This window comes from Rhynchophorus ferrugineus, unplaced genomic scaffold, assembly GCF_030347505.1.
Source record: "Rhynchophorus ferrugineus isolate W39M unplaced genomic scaffold, kcgeb_rfMv2 rfM9, whole genome shotgun sequence".
Taxonomy (NCBI): Eukaryota; Metazoa; Arthropoda; class Insecta; order Coleoptera; family Curculionidae; genus Rhynchophorus; species Rhynchophorus ferrugineus.
Genome location: NW_027472588.1, coordinates 1606032 through 1624098, shown reverse-complemented (window position 1 = coordinate 1624098; position 18067 = coordinate 1606032). Strand labels below are relative to the sequence as shown.

General features: G+C 30.4%; 1 protein-coding gene across 2 annotated transcripts; it reads left to right on the top strand.

The window, feature by feature from the left end:
* Positions 1–4: 4 nt before the first annotated feature.
* On the top strand, positions 5–7932 carry CngB (Cyclic nucleotide-gated ion channel subunit B). 2 transcript variants are annotated; one of them, XM_076414041.1, is made up of 11 exons: positions 5–166; positions 1275–1468; positions 1529–1645; positions 3386–3608; positions 3661–3861; positions 5227–5461; positions 5515–5667; positions 6412–6603; positions 6661–7220; positions 7362–7599; positions 7709–7932. In XM_076414041.1, the coding sequence occupies exons 1-11, from the start codon at positions 140–142 to the stop codon at positions 7789–7791; spliced, it is 2223 nt and encodes a 740-aa protein (XP_076270156.1). In that variant the 5' UTR covers positions 5–139; the 3' UTR covers positions 7792–7932. The 2 variants fall into 2 exon arrangements, with proteins under 2 accessions (XP_076270156.1, XP_076270157.1); XM_076414042.1 differs by lacking the exon at positions 5–166 and adding an exon at positions 356–492.
* Positions 7933–18067: the final 10135 nt, after the last annotated feature.

Genomic DNA, 18067 nt, shown 5'->3' with positions numbered 1-18067 from the left:
GCAAGGATAACAACCATTCCCTCCCCACGTCACCGCCCCGCTTGTCCTGTTCCTGATCCAGATAGGATTCGTTCGTGCGGTCCGGCCGCCTGCGACCAGTGCCAGCTGAATGTCACGCAACCAGTGCCATTAGCCAGAAATGGACAACATTTACCGATTCAAAAAGGTAAGCCAGTACTTTGTATTCCGCGTCGCTACTCTACTAGATTAAAATGGGTTAATTGTTGTTTAACTGCGGGTTTTCGGAGGCTTGATGGGTTTCAATCAGCCGATGGTTTGACGTTCTTTCGAACGCAAAAAAACAATCCAGTATTTAATGCGGTTTCTTGCGACTAGAAGGCTCAGAAGACATTGGGATATTGTATAGAGAAAAGTGGTTGATATCGTGGTAGTGTCGGTGTCATACGTCAATGTTTGATTAAATGTGATATTCAATAATATTTTGATTTGTTTATTTGGGTATAACGACCCTGGTTTGATAATCAGTTAACGGTAGGTGGTTATAATTGCTTGTATTATTCTTATTTTGATTTGCAAGTTTGCATTTGATGTTATATTTAAGTAAGAATGGCGATTAATACCACTGTGCTAGATGGCGTTGTTTGTTAAGTGCATTTTCTGTAGATATGTATAAAAATGTTTCTAACTTTTTAAATTTTGAACAGCATTTATTAAATGTATCTGAAAATATTGTTAAAATATTTTTTTATGTTAATTCAATTGTTTAATAGATACGGTTAGTTGTGAATATATGGAATACCTATATTAATAAATCTTTTTATAATTGTGTATACTAACTTTCAAAAAATAAATATTTAATTTGTGACTCATTTGAAAGGGAGAATGAAGCTGATTTTCATATTTTATACAGAAAACTCGTCTGTGTTACATAGTTTCGTAAATTTAATATACTGGGTGTGTGGAAAAGTAATCCATATTTTTTACAACGATTTGAAATTCATTAAAACAAACAAAGTGTTAAAACAACATTTGCCAGGTTATAACCTGTATTTGTTATAATTAATATTTTGAAGAATATCGTAGACGTTTGACAACCGGACGACTTTGACTGGTTGATTCGGTTACATGTTCGACAGCATTGTGTCTCTTTTTAACCAGAATAAAACGAGAAGGAAAATATTGCCTGAAAAAATTTCGGCAGGCAATATATTAAACACCTTGATGACTTGATTTTTTATTATTTCTGAATTTCATTATGTGAAGCATTTAAAAACCGTATCCTATTTATTCACGCTTAATTTTTTATTTAACAGAGCATGGTGTACCCGGAAAAACTAAATTTGGATCAGGGCGGCGGAAAGCCCAGCGCTCGACAGGCATGGTCAGACGAGCCCCTGGACAAGCCCAAGCCCACGACCATCCCCGACAGATCCAGGCTGATCGATGGAGATCGAGGGGGAGACAACGTCCCGGATGAGAGACGTCTGGATTCAGCCTCATCCGAAAAGTCTGTCCCAGTGGTTTTCGAATAATCCGATATTCTAGCGGACTCTTGCGTGTGTTTCAGTTCGGAACACCATCAGTTCATCCAAGATCGTATAAGGCACCTGGTGGATGCGTTTTCCACGAGGGCCCAGGCGGCCAGGCAGAGACTGGAGGGTCCGGAGACGCCGTCTTCGTTGAGGTAAGACACAATAGGTATTAACGTTCGAATCGTTCAAACGTTTCAGCATTTATTGAGGTTTTGGGAGATTTGGAACCAATAAGCAGTAATACAATTGGGAACTAATAGAGTCGCGTATCTCTAGTAATATTTATCCAATGAAGCCATACTATAGCGGGTTTGAAAGATAACAATTTTCGAGACATCTCAATCTGGAATACTCCGAAGGATATAATGAAGCCTCATTAAACATTACATGAAGTTTATGATGATGGCTGCTTAAGTAATTGCGAGTATAATAATTTGGTTGTTTGTTCTTCACTGTTCCTTCCAAATTGACCAATCAATTTAAAAAGTTGATGAAATTCCATCATGAGGCAGTGTTGTTGATTTATATAAGCCGTTCAAGAGAACAGTGAACTCACGTCATCTAAATTGGCAAATTGGTCATAATGTCACAGTGTTGCCGCATCAACTATGAATTTTAGTTGATTTTGGCTTTGGCATATAACACAATTCTAATCTAAATAAAACAATGAAACAAAAACGTTATCAAATACGATTTCCTATGTTTATGGTATATTAATTATATACGCACCTTTAGTTGTGTCCACCCTCATCATCCTGTCTTGGTAATTGTCAGCATTGAATCAGAATCCCATATTCAAAAAGTTTTATTTAATCATTGTCACTTTTGAATCGCTATTCGGGTGAATAACTAAATTGTTTATTTCCAATATATCTAACACTTGCTCAGGTTTCCACCATTTGTTCTTGTTCAGTTCTTGCTTGTATATCCTTCTCGACCAGAATATGTATTGTAATAATTCTTTGCTACACCTTATGTCAATTCGATTTATGTTTTCAGCCAAAAGAACAATATATCTGCAATGAATGATTAATAATTGATTAACAATAATATGACTAACAAAATCAAATAAAGTTATTCCAATGTTTACTTTTTTCCATCAACTTTTGTTCCATTCTGTAATATCCATGTCTCATCAAGCATTCCTTGATTTTATTACACGCATTTAAAAATTGTTTTCTTTTAAAAGTATACCATTTAAACCCTATATTATCCAACAGTGTATAAAGTTCTAATAATTTTAAGATTTCTATGAATACTTTCCAGACTAACAATTTCCTCTGAAATAATTGTATTACATTATGTATATAGTGCAAAAACTACTCACTGTTTTTACACATACTAAAACATTTTCAATAAAAATCGCAACAACTTGGTATTTAATAAAAGTAAAAATGTTTACCTCTGTAACGTATCTTACTGGTAAAAGTGGAAGATTAGACAACCGGACGACCTTTGTATCTCGTTTTAACTAGAATAAAATGAGAAGTTTCCTTTTGTGTCTACATTATCTGATTCTAAAACGAATATGAAATATCAGATAAACAAATTGCGGCAGGCAACACATTAAACATCTTGATGACGTCAGTTTACTGTTATTTTAAATAGACTATTCGTTCATCACCACTATAGTTTGTTCAAAGTTATTTCGTACATACGTACGTCTGAAACCGGACTACTTTGACAGGCTCGTTCGTTTACATGTTCGAACTAATCAGACAGCATTGTGTCTCTTTTTAACTAGAATTGTAGTTTCAGTTGTGTTGGAACCATGGCTTAACTAGAAAGATGTCAATATATCATCGATTGAAATGTTTTTCCTCAATCTTTCCTCTTATATAATGGTTTCTTGTGTTGATGATGGTGGTTTAGTTGTTTTTTTGGAATGATAGTTCTTCAGGTGAAATTGAGGGCACTCACAGCGCCGTCAGTTCTCAACCTCGACCCAGCGTGTCATTCTCGGACAAACACCTGGAAGAGGAGCCGGAGGTCGACATGGAACCACGTGGTGTTGTCGAACAGTGCATCAACCAGCTGGATATTATCGATCCGAACGGGAAAATCTACTTGTGCTGGATGGCTCTGGTGACTCTGGCAGTCCTCTACAACGCATGGGTAAGAACCATCACCTTTCGACGTTCCTATTTCTAACCAAGCCGGTGTTTAGGTCATCCTCTTACGAGCTACGTTTCCGTTTCAAACACGAGACAATCGCGTGTATTGGATGACCTTCGATTATATTTGCGATCTTATTTACGTAATGGACATCATGCTGGTCCAGCCTAGAGTCAAATATTTGAACGAAGGCTTCTGGGTCACCGACAAGAAGGCGCTGCGTCAGAACTATATCAAGAACAAACATTTTAAGGTAATCACTGTTGCAATAGAGATATTATTGAAAGAAAAACTCGAATTTATATATAGGCCGTTCAATAAAATAGTAAACTTACGTCATCGATATTTACGACGTCAAAACTTTGAGTGATATAATGCAAGCCATTACTTAATTACAGTCTTTGTTGAAATCTTTTCCACCGGTATAAAATATATTGTCCATAAGAATAACTGATAGTTGTTGTTTGTTGTCTCCACTCTATTTAGATTTTGTGTTTTATTTTAATATATTAATGTCTCATCGACATATACACAATTTGAAATCAGCTTTCCATGATTTTATTGTAAACTTTTAAAAAAATTATTCTCTTAAAAGCTTATAACTAGATGTTCCATCAAACATCTGAGTGATTTATCTTTAAAATTTTTAAGTCCTATAGTAGCCAACAGTGTATGAAGGGATGTTCTACATCCCTCAAAAAGCTGCATATATGTAAGCTTTCTGTGGATACTTTCTCTGCTAACAGTTTTCTCTCAAATTATTGTATTTAATTATGTTTATATTGAAAAAAACTACTCACTTTTTTATACATTCAATATATTTGATCTCTGATAGTGCTAACATCAAGCTGATCTTGATTTGTCACCCGCTTGGTATAAGGACGGTTTCTTTCTGGTATTGTAGCGACTGCTACGACCCTTCAGGCCACCATGCATTCAGTTACAGCAAGTTCAAAGTTTGGAAACGAAGGTGGATTGGTACCATGTAGTTCCCGGCTATAAAAGATCACCTCGACAACGTCTTGCTCTTTTTTCTTTTCTCTACCCCCTTGTAACAGTACCACTTCTACAGCGCTACCGAACTTCCTTTATCTTAACCTAATATCCTGTCAATTCTCCCGTCGACAACATGTTTGAATTTAAATCGAAATAAACAAGTATTTCTCCAACCAGTGTTTTGAGTTCTCGTACGAATTCCTTCCACAAAATAGTAGTGAGTGTTTGGACAAACAATCACATCGACAGCCACAACACATTGAGTGCAGCTGCAGCATGCTAAACAAATTTTCAATAAAAACTGCAGCGACTTTTGCAGACGAAGAATTTTGCAGACGTTTGACAACCTGACGACATTCGTAGTCTGATTCAGTTACATGTTCGAACGTAAGAGATAGAATAGTATCTCCTTTTAGCCGGAATAAAACGAGAAGGAAAATATTGTCTGGTACTAAAACGGGTTTACCAACTGCAATAGGCAACACATTATACATCTTGATGACGTGAGTTCTCTGTTATTTTGAAGAGACTATTTATAATTTTTATTATAGGTTTAATATACTTTTAAAGGAAAAATGAATTAAACAAACGATTTTTTACTCGATATTACTACACCTTTCAGTTAGATTTATTCTCCCTGCTACCTCTGGACCTCTTCTACTTCTTAACCGGTCCGGACATGGTGATCTTGCGGTTACCTCGCATATGCAAGGCTCACACCTTCTGGGAGTTCTTCAGCCTGGCCGATCGTCAAATCTCCAACCCCTACATCATCCGTTTCGCGCAAACGTTATTGTACATGATGTATCTGATCAACTTGAGCGCCTGCGCCTACTACGCCTTCTCCGTTTACGAAGGTAACGACGAAGGAGGCTGTCTTCGCGATACGGGATCATCTGATTTGTTGCAGGAATCGGCAGCAACAACTTTGTCTACAACGGAGAGGGGAACGCTTATTTGCGGTGCTTTTATTTCGCGACGAAAACAGCGACCTCTATCGGAAAGAACCCGAAACCCACCCAGGAGATCGAGTACATTTTTATGACCATATCATGGCTTATGGGTGAGTGACTTTTATAAGAAGCCCTTTTCTCCCTTTATTATTCTCTTTTGTCTTCTCTATTTCCTTTCTACTCTTACTTCCATTCTCTATTCGATATTTCTTCAGCTGTTCTAATTTCCATCCCGCTTCATCAATGATCAATTTCCTATTGATGAGAGTGTTTACTTGTTATTTATTTTACTTTCCACTACAATAATTTTCTTTTTCCCTTTTCAATTTTTTTTGTAGCCTTTGTACTTGCTTTTCTTACTTTATTTTATTTCTTTTGTTTTTTTTACTTTGTTCAATATAAGGCACGTTATATTATAAATATAATCATAGCTAATGGACTCAAATGAAGGTTTCAGAGTATAATTTATGTTCTGAACACTCAATAGACACATATCAAGTAGTTCGTTCAATAAGTTAGTGAAATACTATTTAATCGTCAGCAGCACAGGTTCTTTTTCAAATTCATCAAAGAAATATAAGGAATTTTGCATTTTAACTTTTTGGATACATTGAATTCGAAATAGAAAGAATAAATTGGCCATCAGGACAGCTCATCAATATCTAGTTTATTTGCTGGATCTAGCTCCCTCTCACTTTTAGCTCTTTTGAAGTATCAAACATATTTTTTCATGGCTATTCCTCAAAGACAAGCGAAACAATGACAGACCAAAATCAATGCAATTCTTATAAATGTAAATTCGTTTTGATGTTGATAAAAGAGATCTGGCCGGTTTGGAACGTGTTTACTTGCAGGAGTGTTCGTTTTTGCCCTCTTGATCGGACAAATCCGAGACATCATATCCACGGCTACGAAAGCGAAGACAGAGTACAGGAAACTGGTCGACGAAACGTTGGAATACATGAGGAGGCTGAACCTGCCTCAGGAGATGCAGCGAAGAGTTCAGCTTTGGTTCAATTACACTTGGGAGACCCAGCACACCTTGGGTAAGTTTACACATCAACTGGTATTCCCTTAGTATCTCTGTTTATTGGCTGACTTAGATGAGAACACCATCATGGATTGTCTGCCTCATAAAATGAAGACCGATATATCCATCAACGTCCACATAAACACCCTGAACAAAGTTAAACTCTTCGCCGATTGTGACGAAGCCCTCTTGAGGGAACTGGTACTCGAACTCAAGAGCGTGATATACCTCCCGGAGGACGTCATCTGCAAGAAAGGAGACGTAGGTACGGAGATGTACATCGTGCAGTCCGGGAAGGTGCAGGTGCTCGGCGGCAAGGACGGGAAGCAGGTCCTAGCCACGCTCTCGGAAGGAAGCGTGTTCGGGGAAATCAGTCTGCTAGGCATACCGGGCATGAATCGACGTACTGCCGACGTCAGGTCGTTCGGGTACTCAAACCTGTTCGTCTTGGATAAAGCCTCGCTCAATGCGGCTCTGTCCCACTACCCCGAAGCTCAAGAATTGCTCAACAAGAAGGCGAAGATGCTAATGAAGAAGAACGAGGCCCTGGAGGAGAAGAACAAGGCGGTGATCGTCATCAAGAATCCTAGTTCGCCAGAGAAGCATGCCAAACTTTTGGAGACAGTACTACAAGTAAGAATACCAATAATTGTTTGTTCGCCATTATCTCTTAAGTTACATAATTCCTGAGCCACTCTCTTTTTGACTTCATTTATTGATTTAACTCCATCAGAATATATATAATGTAATAATCCTGACACTGGATAATTCCAGGTTCTACCACCAAATTCCGGAACCAACCGCCTGCTACGCTACGGTAGTCGCCAGGCTCGCAGATCCAAGCCGGAAAACGACAAGTTTCGGTACAGGAATAGCCTTCCCGCCATCCGAAACCACGAGAGCTTGGACCAGTTCGGTCATGAGGACCTGCAACGTAGCTCCAGCGGCAACAACAGCGACCCCTCGGACGACTGCGACAAGGAGGCGAAGAAGATCATCCACCGATCGCTAAGTTAGTCCGCCAGCTTTCTCTAACTCTGTTGTCGTGCCGTCTCGTGTCGTCCCTCAGTACATCTGAAGGTCACCAGAGAAAATCCCATCTGCTTTGTTGTTTATTGTAGAGGGCGCGGACGTCAACGGGAGATCTAGGGAGATGCACGCCAGTGTGATGAAGTACGGGATAGTGTTCGAAGACGAGATCTGACAGACTCCGCCACCCAACTTCCTTAAAAAATTCAATTATTTTTCTATCAAGTTTTTTATGTTTTGGTAGAAAATATCGTTGTTATACAATAATTATTGTTTAAGATTTTACAATACAATACAATAAAATAATAAACGATAAGGTGTTTTTATTCCTTCTATGATAAGAAACAATAGTGCCAGTCAAACAGATTGAGTTAAACCAGACGTATTTAGTGATAGTTCTTGAGTTGGTCACTATTTTAAGATTCTTCAAAATATTATTTTTAATCTGTTTCAAATATAATACTTCAAATGTAGTAAGGCTGAGTTTGGTATAGCGGGAAAAATGGTTGATGAAGTAAGGTTTTAAACTTAATATTTGTAAGTTTTTAAAAAATCATTGCAAAATAATTTTTATACTAAGCGTATTTAAGAATTTATTAAGTGGGTCTCATACCTCTATAAATTAAGCTTGACACTTAAATTCTGTTAAAATGTAGTACAGCTAAGTTGAATACTTAAAGAATTAGTATTTTTACGAGATTCTCAATAGTAATACTTCCTGATGCTGAAATGGTTGATGAGATGAAATTTTAAACTTAATCTGCTTTCAATTGTAATCATATTTCTATAAATTATGTTTGACTCTAGAATTCAATCCAAATGTAGTATAGCATGAGTTTAGTATAACCGAAAAAGTGGTTGATGAAATAAAATTTTAAATTCAATATATGTAACAATGTTGAAAACTTTTAGAAAATATTTACAAAACAATTTTTATTCTATCCGTTTTTAAGAATTTATTAAGTGGTTATCATACATCTATAAATTATGCTTAACACTTAAATTCTGTTCAAATGTAGTACAGCTAAGTTGAATACTTAAAGAATTAGTATTTTTACGAGATTCTCAATAGTAATACTTCCTGATGCTGAAATGGTTGATGAGATGAAATTTTAAACTTAATCTGCTTTCAATTGTAATCATATTTCTATAAATTATGTTTGACTCTAGAATTCAATCCAAATGTAGTATAGTAGAGTTTAGTATAACGGAAAAAGTGGTTGATGAAATAAAATTTTAAATTCAATATATGTAACAATGTTGAAAACTTTTAGAAAATATTTACAAAACAATTTTTATTCTATCCGTTTTTAAGAATTTATTAAGTGGTTATCATACATCTATAAATTATGCTTAACACTTAAATTCTGTTCAAATGTAGTACAGCTAAGTTGAATACTTAAAGAATTAGTATTTTTACGAGATTCTCAATAGTAATACTTCCTGATGCTGAAATGGTTGATGAGATGAAATTTTAAACTTAATCTGCTTTCAATTGTAATCATATTTCTATAAATTATGTTTGACTCTAGAATTCAATCCAAATGTAGTATAGCATGAGTTTAGTATAACCGAAAAAGTGGTTGATGAAATAAAATTTTAAATTCAATATATGTAACAATGTTGAAAACTTTTAGAAAATATTTACAAAACAATTTTTATTCTATCCGTTTTTAAGAATTTATTAAGTGGTTATCATACATCTATAAATTATGCTTAACACTTAAATTCTGTTCAAATGTAGTACAGCTAAGTTGAATACTTAAAGAATTAGTATTTTTACGAGATTCTCAATAGTAATACTTCCTGATGCTGAAATGGTTGATGAGATGAAATTTTAAACTTAATCTGCTTTCAATTGTAATCATATTTCTATAAATTATGTTTGACTCTAGAATTCAATCCAAATGTAGTATAGTAGAGTTTAGTATAACGGAAAAAGTGGTTGATGAAATAAAATTTTAAATTCAATATATGTAACAATGTTGAAAACTTTTAGAAAATATTTACAAAACAATTTTTATTCTATCCGTTTTTAAGAATTTATTAAGTGGTTATCATACATCTATAAATTATGCTTAACACTTAAATTCTGTTAAAATGTAGTACAGCTAAGTTGAATACTTAAAGAATTAGTATTTTTACGAGATTCTCAATAGTAATACTTCCTGATGCTGAAATGGTTGATGAGATGAAATTTTAAACTTAATCTGCTTTCAATTGTAATCATATTTCTATAAATTATGTTTGACTCTAGAATTCAATCCAAATGTAGTATAGCATGAGTTTAGTATAACCGAAAAAGTGGTTGATGAAATAAAATTTTAAATTCAATATATGTAACAATGTTGAAAACTTTTAGAAAATATTTACAAAACAATTTTTATTCTATCCGTTTTTAAGAATTTATTAAGTGGTTATCATACATCTATAAATTATGCTTAACACTTAAATTCTGTTCAAATGTAGTACAGCTAAGTTGAATACTTAAAGAATTAGTATTTTTACGAGATTCTCAATAGTAGTACTTCCTGATGCTGAAATGGTTGATGAGATGAAATTTTAAACTTAATCTGCTTTCAATTGTAATCATATTTCTATAAATTATGTTTGACTCTAGAATTCAATCCAAATGTAGTATAGTAGAGTTTAGTATAACGGAAAAAGTGGTTGATGAAATAAAATTTTAAATTCAATATATGTAACAATGTTGAAAACTTTTAGAAAATATTTGCAAAACAATTCTATCCGTTTTTAAGAATTTATTAAGTGGTTATCATACATCTATAAATTATGCTTGACATTTAAATTCTGTTCAAATGTAGTACAACTAAGTTGAATACTTAAAGAATTAGTATTTTTACGAGATTCTCAATAGTAGTACTTCCTGATGCTGAAATGGTTGATGAGATGAAATTTTAAACTTAATCTGCTTTCAATTGTAATCATATTTCTATAAATTATGTTTGACTCTAGAATTCAATCCAAATGTAGTATAGCATGAGTTTAGTATAACCGAAAAAGTGGTTGATGAAATAAAATTTTAAATTCAATATATGTAACAATGTTGAAAACTTTTAGAAAATATTTACAAAACAATTTTTATTCTATCCGTTTTTAAGAATTTATTAAGTGGTTATCATACATCCATAAATTATGCTTAACACTTAAATTCTGTTCAAATGTAGTACAGCTAAGTTGAATACTTAAAGAATTAGTAGTTTTACGAGATTCTCAATAGTAATACTTCCTGATGCTGAAATGGTTGATGAGATGAAATTTTAAACTTAATCTGCTTTCAATTGTAATCATATTTCTATAAATTATGTTTGACTCTAGAATTCAATCCAAATGTAGTATAGTAGAGTTTAGTATAACGGAAAAAGTGGTTGATGAAATAAAATTTTAAATTCAATATATGTAACAATGTTGAAAACTTTTAGAAAATATTTGCAAAACAATTCTATCCGTTTTTAAGAATTTATTAAGTGGTTATCATACATCCATAAATTATGCTTAACACTTAAATTCTGTTCAAATGTAGTACAGCTAAGTTGAATACTTAAAGAATTAGTAGTTTTACGAGATTCTCAATAGTAATACTTCCTGATGCTGAAATGGTTGATGAGATGAAATTTTAAACTTAATCTGCTTTCAATTGTAATCATATTTCTATAAATTATGTTTGACTCTAGAATTCAATCCAAATGTAGTATAGTAGAGTTTAGTATAACGGAAAAAGTGGTTGATGAAATAAAATTTTAAATTCAATATATGTAACAATGTTGAAAACTTTTAGAAAATATTTACAAAACAATTTTTATTCTATCCGTTTTTAAGAATTTATTAAGTGGTTATCATACATCTATAAATTATGCTTAACACTTAAATTCTGTTCAAATGTAGTACAGCTAAGTTGAATACTTAAAGAATTAGTATTTTTACGAGATTCTCAATAGTAATACTTCCTGATGCTGAAATGGTTGATGAGATGAAATTTTAAACTTAATCTGCTTTCAATTGTAATCATATTTCTATAAATTATGTTTGACTCTAGAATTCAATCCAAATGTAGTATAGTAGAGTTTAGTATAACGGAAAAAGTGGTTGATGAAATAAAATTTTAAATTCAATATATGTAACAATGTTGAAAACTTTTAGAAAATATTTACAAAACAATTTTTATTCTATCCGTTTTTAAGAATTTATTAAGTGGTTATCATACATCTATAAATTATGCTTAACACTTAAATTCTGTTCAAATGTAGTACAGCTAAGTTGAATACTTAAAGAATTAGTATTTTTACGAGATTCTCAATAGTAATACTTCCTGATGCTGAAATGGTTGATGAGATGAAATTTTAAACTTAATCTGCTTTCAATTGTAATCATATTTCTATAAATTATGTTTGACTCTAGAATTCAATCCAAATGTAGTATAGTAGAGTTTAGTATAACGGAAAAAGTGGTTGATGAAATAAAATTTTAAATTCAATATATGTAACAATGTTGAAAACTTTTAGAAAATATTTACAAAACAATTTTTATTCTATCCGTTTTTAAGAATTTATTAAGTGGTTATCATACATCTATAAATTATGCTTAACACTTAAATTCTGTTCAAATGTAGTACAGCTAAGTTGAATACTTAAAGAATTAGTAGTTTTACGAGATTCTCAATAGTAATACTTCCTGATGCTGAAATGGTTGATGAGATGAAATTTTAAACTTAATCTGCTTTCAATTGTAATCATATTTCTATAAATTATGTTTGACTCTAGAATTCAATCCAAATGTAGTATAGTAGAGTTTAGTATAACGGAAAAAGTGGTTGATGAAATAAAATTTTAAATTCAATATATGTAACAATGTTGAAAACTTTTAGAAAATATTTACAAAACAATTTTTATTCTATCCGTTTTTAAGAATTTATTAAGTGGTTATCATACATCTATAAATTATGCTTAACACTTAAATTCTGTTCAAATGTAGTACAGCTAAGTTGAATACTTAAAGAATTAGTAGTTTTACGAGATTCTCAATAGTAATACTTCCTGATGCTGAAATGGTTGATGAGATGAAATTTTAAACTTAATCTGCTTTCAATTGTAATCATATTTCTATAAATTATGTTTGACTCTAGAATTCAATCCAAATGTAGTATAGTAGAGTTTAGTATAACGGAAAAAGTGGTTGATGAAATAAAATTTTAAATTCAATATATGTAACAATGTTGAAAACTTTTAGAAAATATTTGCAAAACAATTCTATCCGTTTTTAAGAATTTATTAAGTGGTTATCATACATCCATAAATTATGCTTAACACTTAAATTCTGTTCAAATGTAGTACAGCTAAGTTGAATACTTAAAGAATTAGTAGTTTTACGAGATTCTCAATAGTAATACTTCCTGATGCTGAAATGGTTGATGAGATGAAATTTTAAACTTAATCTGCTTTCAATTGTAATCATATTTCTATAAATTATGTTTGACTCTAGAATTCAATCCAAATGTAGTATAGTAGAGTTTAGTATAACGGAAAAAGTGGTTGATGAAATAAAATTTTAAATTCAATATATGTAACAATGTTGAAAACTTTTAGAAAATATTTACAAAACAATTTTTATTCTATCCGTTTTTAAGAATTTATTAAGTGGTTATCATACATCTATAAATTATGCTTAACACTTAAATTCTGTTCAAATGTAGTACAGCTAAGTTGAATACTTAAAGAATTAGTAGTTTTACGAGATTCTCAATAGTAATACTTCCTGATGCTGAAATGGTTGATGAGATGAAATTTTAAACTTAATCTGCTTTCAATTGTAATCATATTTCTATAAATTATGTTTGACTCTAGAATTCAATCCAAATGTAGTATAGTAGAGTTTAGTATAACGGAAAAAGTGGTTGATGAAATAAAATTTTAAATTCAATATATGTAACAATGTTGAAAACTTTTAGAAAATATTTACAAAACAATTTTTATTCTATCCGTTTTTAAGAATTTATTAAGTGGTTATCATACATCCATAAATTATGCTTAACACTTAAATTCTGTTCAAATGTAGTACAGCTAAGTTGAATACTTAAAGAATTAGTAGTTTTACGAGATTCTCAATAGTAATACTTCCTGATGCTGAAATGGTTGATGAGATGAAATTTTAAACTTAATCTGCTTTCAATTGTAATCATATTTCTATAAATTATGTTTGACTCTAGAATTCAATCCAAATGTAGTATAGCATGAGTTTAGTATAACCGAAAAAGTGGTTGATGAAATAAAATTTTAAATTCAATATATGTAACAATGTTGAAAACTTTTAGAAAATATTTGCAAAACAATTCTATCCGTTTTTAAGAATTTATTAAGTGGTTATCATACATCTATAAATTATGCTTAACACTTAAATTCTGTTCAAATGTAGTACAGCTAAGTTGAATACTTAAAGAATTAGTATTTTTACGAGATTCTCAATAGTAATACTTCCTGATGCTGAAATGGTTGATGAGATGAAATTTTAAACTTAATCTGCTTTCAATTGTAATCATATTTCTATAAATTATGTTTGACTCTAGAATTCAATCCAAATGTAGTATAGTAGAGTTTAGTATAACGGAAAAAGTGGTTGATGAAATAAAATTTTAAATTCAATATATGTAACAATGTTGAAAACTTTTAGAAAATATTTACAAAACAATTTTTATTCTATCCGTTTTTAAGAATTTATTAAGTGGTTATCATACATCTATAAATTATGCTTAACACTTAAATTCTGTTCAAATGTAGTACAGCTAAGTTGAATACTTAAAGAATTAGTATTTTTACGAGATTCTCAATAGTAATACTTCCTGATGCTGAAATGGTTGATGAGATGAAATTTTAAACTTAATCTGCTTTCAATTGTAATCATATTTCTATAAATTATGTTTGACTCTAGAATTCAATCCAAATGTAGTATAGCATGAGTTTAGTATAACCGAAAAAGTGGTTGATGAAATAAAATTTTAAATTCAATATATGTAACAATGTTGAAAACTTTTAGAAAATATTTGCAAAACAATTCTATCCGTTTTTAAGAATTTATTAAGTGGTTATCATACATCCATAAATTATGCTTAACACTTAAATTCTGTTCAAATGTAGTACAGCTAAGTTGAATACTTAAAGAATTAGTAGTTTTACGAGATTCTCAATAGTAATACTTCCTGATGCTGAAATGGTTGATGAGATGAAATTTTAAACTTAATCTGCTTTCAATTGTAATCATATTTCTATAAATTATGTTTGACTCTAGAATTCAATCCAAATGTAGTATAGTAGAGTTTAGTATAACGGAAAAAGTGGTTGATGAAATAAAATTTTAAATTCAATATATGTAACAATGTTGAAAACTTTTAGAAAATATTTACAAAACAATTTTTATTCTATCCGTTTTTAAGAATTTATTAAGTGGTTATCATACATCTATAAATTATGCTTAACACTTAAATTCTGTTCAAATGTAGTACAGCTAAGTTGAATACTTAAAGAATTAGTATTTTTACGAGATTCTCAATAGTAATACTTCCTGATGCTGAAATGGTTGATGAGATGAAATTTTAAACTTAATCTGCTTTCAATTGTAATCATATTTCTATAAATTATGTTTGACTCTAGAATTCAATCCAAATGTAGTATAGTAGAGTTTAGTATAACGGAAAAAGTGGTTGATGAAATAAAATTTTAAATTCAATATATGTAACAATGTTGAAAACTTTTAGAAAATATTTACAAAACAATTTTTATTCTATCCGTTTTTAAGAATTTATTAAGTGGTTATCATACATCTATAAATTATGCTTAACACTTAAATTCTGTTCAAATGTAGTACAGCTAAGTTGAATACTTAAAGAATTAGTAGTTTTACGAGATTCTCAATAGTAATACTTCCTGATGCTGAAATGGTTGATGAGATGAAATTTTAAACTTAATCTGCTTTCAATTGTAATCATATTTCTATAAATTATGTTTGACTCTAGAATTCAATCCAAATGTAGTATAGCATGAGTTTAGTATAACCGAAAAAGTGGTTGATGAAATAAAATTTTAAATTCAATATATGTAACAATGTTGAAAACTTTTAGAAAATATTTGCAAAACAATTCTATCCGTTTTTAAGAATTTATTAAGTGGTTATCATACATCCATAAATTATGCTTAACACTTAAATTCTGTTCAAATGTAGTACAGCTAAGTTGAATACTTAAAGAATTAGTAGTTTTACGAGATTCTCAATAGTAATACTTCCTGATGCTGAAATGGTTGATGAGATGAAATTTTAAACTTAATCTGCTTTCAATTGTAATCATATTTCTATAAATTATGTTTGACTCTAGAATTCAATCCAAATGTAGTATAGTAGAGTTTAGTATAACGGAAAAAGTGGTTGATGAAATAAAATTTTAAATTCAATATATGTAACAATGTTGAAAACTTTTAGAAAATATTTACAAAACAATTTTTATTCTATCCGTTTTTAAGAATTTATTAAGTGGTTATCATACATCTATAAATTATGCTTAACACTTAAATTCTGTTCAAATGTAGTACAGCTAAGTTGAATACTTAAAGAATTAGTAGTTTTACGAGATTCTCAATAGTAATACTTCCTGATGCTGAAATGGTTGATGAGATGAAATTTTAAACTTAATCTGCTTTCAATTGTAATCATATTTCTATAAATTATGTTTGACTCTAGAATTCAATCCAAATGTAGTATAGCATGAGTTTAGTATAACCGAAAAAGTGGTTGATGAAATAAAATTTTAAATTCAATATATGTAACAATGTTGAAAACTTTTAGAAAATATTTGCAAAACAATTCTATCCGTTTTTAAGAATTTATTAAGTGGTTATCATACATCCATAAATTATGCTTAACACTTAAATTCTGTTCAAATGTAGTACAGCTAAGTTGAATACTTAAAGAATTAGTAGTTTTACGAGATTCTCAATAGTAATACTTCCTGATGCTGAAATGGTTGATGAGATGAAATTTTAAACTTAATCTGCTTTCAATTGTAATCATATTTCTATAAATTATGTTTGACTCTAGAATTCAATCCAAATGTAGTATAGTAGAGTTTAGTATAACGGAAAAAGTGGTTGATGAAATAAAATTTTAAATTCAATATATGTAACAATGTTGAAAACTTTTAGAAAATATTTACAAAACAATTTTTATTCTATCCGTTTTTAAGAATTTATTAAGTGGTTATCATACATCTATAAATTATGCTTAACACTTAAATTCTGTTCAAATGTAGTACAGCTAAGTTGAATACTTAAAGAATTAGTATTTTTACGAGATTCTCAATAGTAATACTTCCTGATGCTGAAATGGTTGATGAGATGAAATTTTAAACTTAATCTGCTTTCAATTGTAATCATATTTCTATAAATTATGTTTGACTCTAGAATTCAATCCAAATGTAGTATAGTAGAGTTTAGTATAACGGAAAAAGTGGTTGATGAAATAAAATTTTAAATTCAATATATGTAACAATGTTGAAAACTTTTAGAAAATATTTACAAAACAATTTTTATTCTATCCGTTTTTAAGAATTTATTAAGTGGTTATCATACATCTATAAATTATGCTTAACACTTAAATTCTGTTCAAATGTAGTACAGCTAAGTTGAATACTTAAAGAATTAGTAGTTTTACGAGATTCTCAATAGTAATACTTCCTGATGCTGAAATGGTTGATGAGATGAAATTTTAAACTTAATCTGCTTTCAATTGTAATCATATTTCTATAAATTATGTTTGACTCTAGAATTCAATCCAAATGTAGTATAGCATGAGTTTAGTATAACCGAAAAAGTGGTTGATGAAATAAAATTTTAAATTCAATATATGTAACAATGTTGAAAACTTTTAGAAAATATTTGCAAAACAATTCTATCCGTTTTTAAGAATTTATTAAGTGGTTATCATACATCCATAAATTATGCTTAACACTTAAATTCTGTTCAAATGTAGTACAGCTAAGTTGAATACTTAAAGAATTAGTAGTTTTACGAGATTCTCAATAGTAATACTTCCTGATGCTGAAATGGTTGATGAGATGAAATTTTAAACTTAATCTGCTTTCAATTGTAATCATATTTCTATAAATTATGTTTGACTCTAGAATTCAATCCAAATGTAGTATAGTAGAGTTTAGTATAACGGAAAAAGTGGTTGATGAAATAAAATTTTAAATTCAATATATGTAACAATGTTGAAAACTTTTAGAAAATATTTGCAAAACAATTCTATCCGTTTTTAAGAATTTATTAAGTGGTTATCATACATCCATAAATTATGCTTGACATTTAAATTCTGTTCAAATGTAGTACAACTAAGCTTCATACTTAAACGGTTAGTATTTTACGAGATGTTCAATTGTAATATTTTATGGT

What these genes read in the sequence shown, in the direction of transcription:
- CngB (XM_076414041.1), top strand. Translation starts at nt 140, where the DNA reads ATGGACAACATTTACCGATTCAAAAAG. An exon ending in TTTTGGAGACAGTACTACAA is followed by an intron (nt 7,221 to 7,361) that starts GTAAGAATACCA and finishes GGATAATTCCAG; the next exon opens with GTTCTACCACCAAATTCCGG. An exon ending in GATCATCCACCGATCGCTAA is followed by an intron (nt 7,600 to 7,708) that starts GTTAGTCCGCCA and finishes TGTTTATTGTAG; the next exon opens with AGGGCGCGGACGTCAACGGG.